The 8611-nt window shown below is 36.7% G+C and overlaps 1 protein-coding gene across 1 annotated transcript; it reads left to right on the forward strand.

The window, feature by feature from the left end:
• Nucleotides 1–3727: 3727 nt before the first annotated feature.
• LOC113763183 (cell cycle checkpoint control protein RAD9A) lies at nt 3728–8201 on the forward strand. Its single transcript, XM_027306924.1, has 10 exons — nt 3728–3902; nt 4185–4307; nt 4395–4503; nt 5079–5330; nt 5416–5528; nt 5854–5918; nt 6599–6810; nt 6886–7039; nt 7368–7408; nt 7484–8201. Exons 1-10 carry the CDS (start codon nt 3798–3800, stop codon nt 7612–7614), a joined length of 1305 nt encoding a protein of 434 aa, XP_027162725.1. The 5' UTR covers nt 3728–3797; the 3' UTR covers nt 7615–8201.
• Nucleotides 8202–8611: the final 410 nt, after the last annotated feature.

The following is an 8611-nucleotide window of genomic DNA, read 5'->3' on the forward strand; positions in this document are numbered from 1 at the left end:
GTTATTTTTAAAAAGAAAAGAAATTAAAAGGATTCCTACTTGATTTCTTATTCACACTTAACCAAAGTATCCATTATCCTGGTATGAAATAATGACAGTGCCAAAATATGAGCAGGTGTACAAATTATCTTAATAATGAATCGTGTTGGGTTAAAGGTACCTACCTACTAGACACACGTTGAGAAAGAAGGTCATGTATTAATTTTTAAAAAAGTAAAATTGAATTCAAAAGTGTATAAATATAAGGAAGGACATAGCTTTAAAAAAAAAAAAAAAAAAAAAATCACATCCCTTTCCTGCTAGGAAAAATTTTTCTAAATAAATGGACACCAGTTACAAAAGAAAAGCTAAAAGTAAAATATAAGACACGGACTGCGCATTAAAAAGTACCGACGTTCAAAGTTCAGAAAAAATCGAAAAATCGTCTGTTCAATGTAGATCAAATATTAGATATTGGTAAGATGGATATCAATAAAATTGATTTGTATCCAATCTTAAAAAGTTTGATACAACAGTTTGAGAATGGATATTGAGATTCCATTCCCGAACTTCGCATTGCTAGTTGAATTACCAAATTTTATATTGTTAATAACATATTATATATATATATTATATACCTACTAGTATATTATATTATAAACTAGTTCCAATTAAGAGAGCATGGTATTAATTCCAATATGCACATAAGTGCTCTAAACTAGTTCCAATTAAATGATGATGATTTATGAAAATTGCTGATTACCATAGCTAGGTAACCCAACCATAGTTCTGACAACCTTCTAGTTTTCGTTATCTTTGACCATAACAGGTCATTATAATTTGATTCAGTATAGTCCTTTTGAATACTAATAATTAAACTCTATATAACTAATTATCTTAGTCACTTGGAAAAAAGTGGCTTTGAATTTATACATACAACTACTTATCCTTGGGACTGTGGAGTTCCTATGTAGTTCATGCATGCACTATACACAACAAAATTTTGTTGAACATGTACAAAGCTTGGCACGTACAGCAACAATACACCATACATGGAGGGAAAGGAATGAAAGGATTTTTGCGAATGAACGGAGACCTGCCGGAGTGGTATTGAAGAGTATCATAAATTATGCTAAAGCTGTCACAGCTGCCTAGCTAGAAGGCAGTGGAACACAGCAAAAGAGAATTGGCAACTGGCTATTGTATGATATTTAGACAAAATAAAGTTGAACTTAGCTAATTATTAAGCTTTGTAAATTATATAGTTTTTTTGGTATTCAGTGTTTTGGAGGTTCAGCCTCCAGGACTTAGAAGTTCTAAATTCTATTTCCACTTTTTTTTTCTCACTTTTTAAATTTCATCCCTCCTTGCTAGAAAAATATTTTTTTTTTAAACAATGTTTGGTTTTTGCCTAGTTTTGAGACTATTCTCTTTGTAAGCACTTTTGTTCCTGATTAGTATAGAATTTAAAAAAAAAAAAAATTAACGCCAAAAAGCAACAAAAATTTTAACACCAAAATCATCACTCATGTTTCATACAAAGGAAGATATAGCCAAACTATTGTTAAATAGGTTTTCTTTTGACCAAAAATAAATGTTCAATAAAACACAAGATATCATATCTTTATTGATAGATTAAATAGGATAAAACACATTCTAAAACCAAACAAGACAAAACTTGATTTATCAGCTTCTTACATTTCCTTTGTTTAGAGTTTTTTTTTAATTACTAATAAGGAACTTTAGCATGTATCAAATGAAGAATGTTCGGATTAAGACTATCGAAATGAAGATTTTGGAATTATTTCTTAAAATATAGAATTCCACAAAATTTCAAGTAGATAGGAGGGATTTGGACAAAATTCAAATTTGATTCCTATCAAAACACTCTACCCTTTTAACTCACCCTCTTTTCCAACTATGTTCCAACTCTCCCAACGATAACCTCTGCTTCTCTACCATCACCATCTGCCACGGACTGCAACCGTCCCCAACGGTTTTGACCATTTTCAACAGCGCGTAATTACACACGGCGTAACTTTATTTGTACAACGTGTAACTTTAGTACAAAATTTTGCGAGTCCCATACGGTGTGAAAATCGATGCACAACTTGTTATCTGGACCGTAGAAAATTTTTTGGCCAAATCATGGCCTTTAACTGCTCAGGGACGGTCATTCGATCTATAGTCATTAGGGCCTCCTAAAAAGATCTACTAAATTCATCAAGTTGTTCCAAAGGATCAAAACGGCCAGTTATTAATGGAATTCCCTGCCGGCTTTCTGTGAAATACTCGTTTGGCCGAGGGCTTCCAAACACATCATAAGCTAAACCGGTGCTGACGAATAGCCAACCATCAATGAATAGGGAAGATATTGTAATGCTATGAATGACCCAGTATCGAATACTGGTAATAATATCAGAATGACCGTCCCGGCCCCATTTCCATACGCCACCTCTTTCTCTCTCCCTTCTCCTTGTTTCTCTCCAGCACCACCCCTTAATACGTTCCAACTCTCCCAACAATAACTTCTGCTTCTCTACCATCACCACCTACCACCCCTTTCTCTCTTCCCTCTCCTCCTTCTTCCACAACACCACCCTCTTCTCTCTTCCTTCTCTTTCCCCTTCCCTTCTCCCTCCTCCTCTCCCTCTTCCTTCTTTTCTCTTCCTTCTTTTCCCGCTTTCCCTCTCCTACTTTCTTTCTAACACCACCCCTTTCCTCTCTTTCTCCTCTTACCCCCTCCCACTTCTTCTCCTCCTTTTTCCCCTCTCCCCTCTTTTCCCGCCTCCTCATCCTTTCCTGGCTCACTAGCGACCAGATTTAGTCGCCCATCCTCTTCCTCCCACTGAGTAACTAAATTTGATCTCCCACAGAGAAAGAGAAGATAGGGGAGGCAAGAAAAGAGAGGCGAGGGAGAAGTCGCAGAGGGGGAAAAGGAGGAGAGAGGAGGGAAAATGAGTGGTAGTGCTAGAGAGGAATGAGGAAGAGGTGGCGTTGAAGAGGAAAAATGAAGGGATGATAGGTAGTGGCGGCGGAGGAGGAGAGTAGTTAGGTGGAGAAGACTAAAAGTGGTGGATCTACTTCATTTTTTTTTTTAACATGCCCACATCTTATATCTGTTTGGATTCTAATTCGATTACAACAGAATTTGAGTTATATGGCATGCCCACATCTAATATTTAGTTTTTAACCAGTTAGATAACAGACTTGGAGTAAAGTTAAAAATTCTTTATATCTCATCCGGAAAGAATCAACAAACCAAATATTAGATATAGTAATAATACACACTCTAAGTACTGAACCAAATAAATATATTGGAATGATGATCCAAATATAGAATAAATGATTTCGAATTCTAATATGATTCTAAGGTGAAAATTAAACACCACCTTAATTAGACTTGATATACAAATCAACCAGTAATTATGAGATATATTTAAAAGATCTCATTGTCACGGTATGTATGACCATACAAAAAAAATCTATGATATATAGCATATGATAACGCAAAAAAATTGATATGCCTCTTGAAATATACCAGTCTACAAGCAAGCTCGACCGGACCAAACTTACGCAAATATTTATAGAGCGAGAATAGACTGGGGGAGAGTTTGGTTAGATGATAAGAGATTTTGAGTTTCAAGTCCTATCACTCTCGAAAAAAAAAAAAAAAGAGTTAGAATAGAATGAAAACATATGCTACCCGCCATACGCGCCAAACGGGTTCTCCCTTCCCGCCATTTTCAGGTCTCAAGTCTCAACAGCACTCTGCTTAGCAGACAACAAATCAGTGGAGCGAAGTATTGCTGTTGAGGATGGAGTTAAGCCTCAGCGGGAACGCTCTCAAGACATTTGCTCGGTCCATCACGTGCCTCGCACGTGTTGGCAACGAACTCGCCATCCAAGCTTCTCCTTCCCTGGTCCTCTCTACTTGCCTTTTCTTCTTCTTTTCCCCCTCTTTCGTCCTTGCAATTTCTACCTACGATTTCCGCCATTAATTTGGTTAATTATGAAAATTTCCGATCTCATTCCCATCAATTGTGCGAGAAATTGTATAGCAGCAATTGCTATTTCCATGCGGCATCTGAGCTTTCACAATTTTGTATTTCATTTAAATGCACAGGAAAAAGGAAAAAAATTTAGAAATTATAATATTCTGAGGTTTTTCTCCTTTTTTTAAATTATTTTTCCAATGGTGGCAGCTTGCATTTCACACTCTTAATTCGTCGAGGTCAGCCTATCAATCAATTACATTTAAGCCTGATTTCTTCGATGTTTACACCGTGCCTGGTGGTGCTCAGGTGCAATCTAGTGTGCTCTTGAAGGCAAGTAGTTCATGTTTTTATTTATAGTGTTATTCAAGAATGTTTGTTTCAGATAATTTTACTTATTGTCATGTTAATACTTGCCAGGCCGTTTGTTCAGTACTTCGGACTTCTATATCCAGTATTGATCAGCTAAATGTTCTGTTGCCTAATCCTGATGCCCCGAAGATGCAATGGACTTTGAATTGTTGCAATGGTAAAAGTTATTACTGCAATTCTTTAGCTTTCAAGATGGTTCTTTGGTACTTGATTTTATTGCTAGCTGTTCTATTGAGAGGTATTGTATTGAAGGTGCTTGTTGAAATGTCCTGGATTGAGTAGATGAGTGCACTGCGAGTGTACTCACACAAAGCAATAATGAATAGTTACTTAAACTGAACTTTGGTGGTGAGTTAGTTTAGACTTGACTGCAATGTTGAAAAGATACTGATTCATCCAAAAATCAAGCTTGAAGGAATCTAAAGCTTCATACCCTGATGCGACTGCTGTTGTACTCATCACTGTTGATGTTTCGCTGGCATTAAAATTTTCTATTTAAAAACTATTCAATTTTTCATGTTACTGATTGCACAAAATGATGCTTGGGTTATATCTAATGCTCCACTTAGTCAGTCCTACGTCTTACCAAGGGTTGTGATACTATACGTTCCTTGGGTCTCAACTGGAATTGTTTTTATCCGTTCATGCTTTTTATGTCTATTGCAAATTTGTTTACCTATTTATGCTATTAATGAACCAGTGAAGTTTAAAGGCATTGAGGTACTTATACAGGTATGAAGAAAGCTTATTGGATTACTTGTAATGTCGAACCTGACATTCAACAGCTATCACTTGATAGGGGAAAGCTTCCCAGCAACTTCGTGGTGAGGCCGCGTGATCTGAACCGTTTGTTGGGAAATTTCCAAGCAACACTTCAGGAGATAACTGTAATTGCAACAGAGCCTGCAGTTTTACCTCCTGATGTCGCAAATGAAATTGGAGGGAAGGCTGTTGAGCTTAGGAGCTACATAGACCCAACAAAAGGTAGGCTGACTTATTATCTGTTTCCATGTTTTTGTCTTTTGAGACATATTTGTAATGCAATCAAACTGTGGATTTGCCATCCCAGATAATGATTCATCATTACACACTCAGTTGTGGATAGATCCTTCTGAAGAATTTGTCCAGTATACTCACAGGGGAGACCCTGTGGATGTGACTTTCGGAATGAAGGAACTGAAGGTATTATTGAAAGTAGTTTAGAGCTTAAGTGCCTTCTAAACCAATTGCCACACAATTTGATATGTTCTCCTTTTCATCTTCTTTCTTTCAATAGAGGGGCAGGTCATTGAGTCATCTCACTAATAACTATGGAAAGGTTTTTATTAATGTCCTTTCTATTTGTAATTAAATATGATTATAAATCTTCTTAACCAGCAACATTAGCAGAATCATGCTAAGTGCCATGTGCCTATTGTTTTGCTTCATGTATTTTAGTTCTTAATTTTGAAGGGCACTAATGACATCCAATTGAAGATTCTCACTTCCTTTATTTTCCAAATTCTAGGCATTTCTTTCCTTCTGTGAGGCATGTGAAGTTGACATACACTTTTACTTTGAGAAAGCTGGAGAGTAAGATGATTTTCTTCCTGTTCTAGTAACTGTTTATGTGCTTTGATTGTTACCTCCAACTGCCCTGGATTGATCTGGTGGTAACCCTCGTCTCTGACATATGTTTATTTTCCTTTCTTATGACATGTAAATGGACACTTATAATGAAAACCAACCATCATTTACAGCTCTTCTTGTGTATGTATCACCTTGTAGTGCATAATGGATCTGCAGTTGCACTGTTGCATGTCTAGAACAATGAGAAGGTTGATAGTGCCATCAGTTAATGAAATTAAGGGCACTAAAATTGTCTATCTGACTTTGTTAGTCAAGATGAATGACTTTAGTACTGAGATAAAAGAGTGGATAAAAAATTGTTGGTGTCCCTATCTCGATTCCCTAATTTACTGATACTATCTACTTAGTTTAGCATCTGATATTGGGCAACATGAAAGTAGAAAGAAATCCCTGAACAGGAAATTTTGCAAAATGGTAATATGTGCTTAAGTTTAGGGTTATGTTGTTGTACCTGTCATGTAATTAAATGTTCACATTAGAGAGCATTTCACTTCGATAAAAGCATATACCTGATTGGTTATGCAATTTTTCATAATTGCTTTCATGATTTTCTATGCAAACTGTATTTGTATTTCCAGTTTTTTGGCCTTTTACTGTCCAGTAAAGATTATTTTTGGGAACAGGCCAATTTTAATGGCACCAAAGTTTGGATTAGACGATGGCTCCTGCTCAAACTTTGATGCTACTCTAGTTCTTGCAAGCATGCTTGCATCACAGCTTCATAATGGAACTTCAGCAGAACCTCAACCTGCAGAGGCCAGAGCCAATGGGAGGTCAAAGGGCAATACATCTGAGCATCCATCTGATCATACCAGAATATGGTCTGAACTATCAGGTAATTGGTTGATTTTGTAGCACCGTTACAATAACAACTGTATACATGGTTCTTATTGTCCACAAACATATACAGGTAGTGTTGCAAGAAGTAACAATGGCTCTGAAGATAGGCAAGTGCAAAGAGAAGGTAATCAACATGCTAATGAGCAAAGAGAAATTCAGAGGATAGGTGCAATGCACATTTCTCACAGCGGCCCTTCTGTGGATGTGCATGCTGGTTTGAACAAGTATCCTTCTATGTCTATTTGTTTGATTCTTAGATTCAGAAAACTGGAATGTTTATTGACTCAATTTTTTATGATAAGTTTCAAGGACCAAAACTTAGAATAGAAACTGCCATGATTGAGGCAATCTACACAATGTCATGCGCACCTTCTGTCAGTAAGTAGATTACTTATTGACGATGGTGAAATTAACCTGAGCAAACAATGAAATTTTGTTTGTCAGTAGTTCGGAATTGGTGCTCTGCAGAATTCTATGAGTGTCTGGTATATACTCTAATGACATTTTTGTGGAAACTAATTGTACGTGAATTTTCTTGACTGCAAGCACTAGCCGCCCTCTTAGTGAGAGAAATCAAATGGAAGAAGATACAGGTATCCAGATGGAGTCTGTTTTTCATGCTGATAGTTGTCAGGCAATAAACATCAATAATTCTTTGTTCTTCTCAGGTAGGAGAGAAGTAAATGCTCAAGCATCACAGCGCCATCCTAGTAACTGGGTCGATGCAGATGAAGATGAGGATGAAGGTGAGGAGGCCGAGCTCTGTGTCCAGTCAACGCCTCCCTGCTATGAAGAATGATTGGAACTGATCTGTTGGGCATGATTCTTGCAGGCAATGGAGGGATGGCCAATTTCTTTATTCTGTATATCCATTTTCACAATAATGCTTCGGTGTCTGTCTTGCTCCTTTTTAACCTAAAAGAAGTTACTTAGGTCGAATATGATGCTGTCCCCAGGAGCTTGTCAGACAGCATCAGGTTGAAACATTTGTAAGAAATCATATATCCCACTTGCAGATACGTAAAGTGAGTCTAAAGAATTTGAAAAGTTAGTTAGCTGCAGTAAAGTCATATGATTGTTAGACGTACACATAACTCGAAGTTGACATAGACAAAAAAAAATAGTAAATTTGCCCTTAGATGCCCTTAACCAAATAGAACACAATCCTTGAAACGTGTTTATGATCCCTGCATTAGTTTTTGACTTTTTCGTTGGTATCCTTGAGCTGCAGGGCTTGGTCAGAACTCAGTTTAGTGCTTAAATCCTTAAAGTTGTGATATTTGAGAGATGCACTTGGACATGACTTTTAACTTCTTATTCGTTATATTCTGTGTCAAGGCACAGGGAGACTTTAGCTTTCCGGGCCAAGATATTGATCGATATGATCATAATATGCAAAAGTCTGGGAGGTTATTCGATTTAACTGAAAACGAACAGCTCAGATTGCTGGATCTTTTTAAATTGTATTTGTACTAGAATTTCTTTGCTCCTTGTTGCAGGTGGATCATACATTTATTCGTTTTGCTTTTATTCTGCAGTTCCCGTTGGCATAAAGCTTGGATTATTCTTACATGTTGGGATGTCATTCAATTCATCATTACTTCCCTTGGGAATATTTTTCTGCTCCAATTCATTCTTTAATGCGTGTGATGGGTTTGGTAGAGCGATGCTTCTAGGGGAATATTATCCAACCATGGAATTGAAAATAAAGTTGAACTTGGCATAAAAGTAAACTTTATTCTCCCAAATGATGCATAACAAAAGAGTACATGAATAGCCTTATCTTTTAAAGTCAA

This window comes from Coffea eugenioides, chromosome 2, assembly GCF_003713205.1.
Source record: "Coffea eugenioides isolate CCC68of chromosome 2, Ceug_1.0, whole genome shotgun sequence".
NCBI lineage: Eukaryota > Viridiplantae > Streptophyta > Magnoliopsida > Gentianales > Rubiaceae > Coffea > Coffea eugenioides.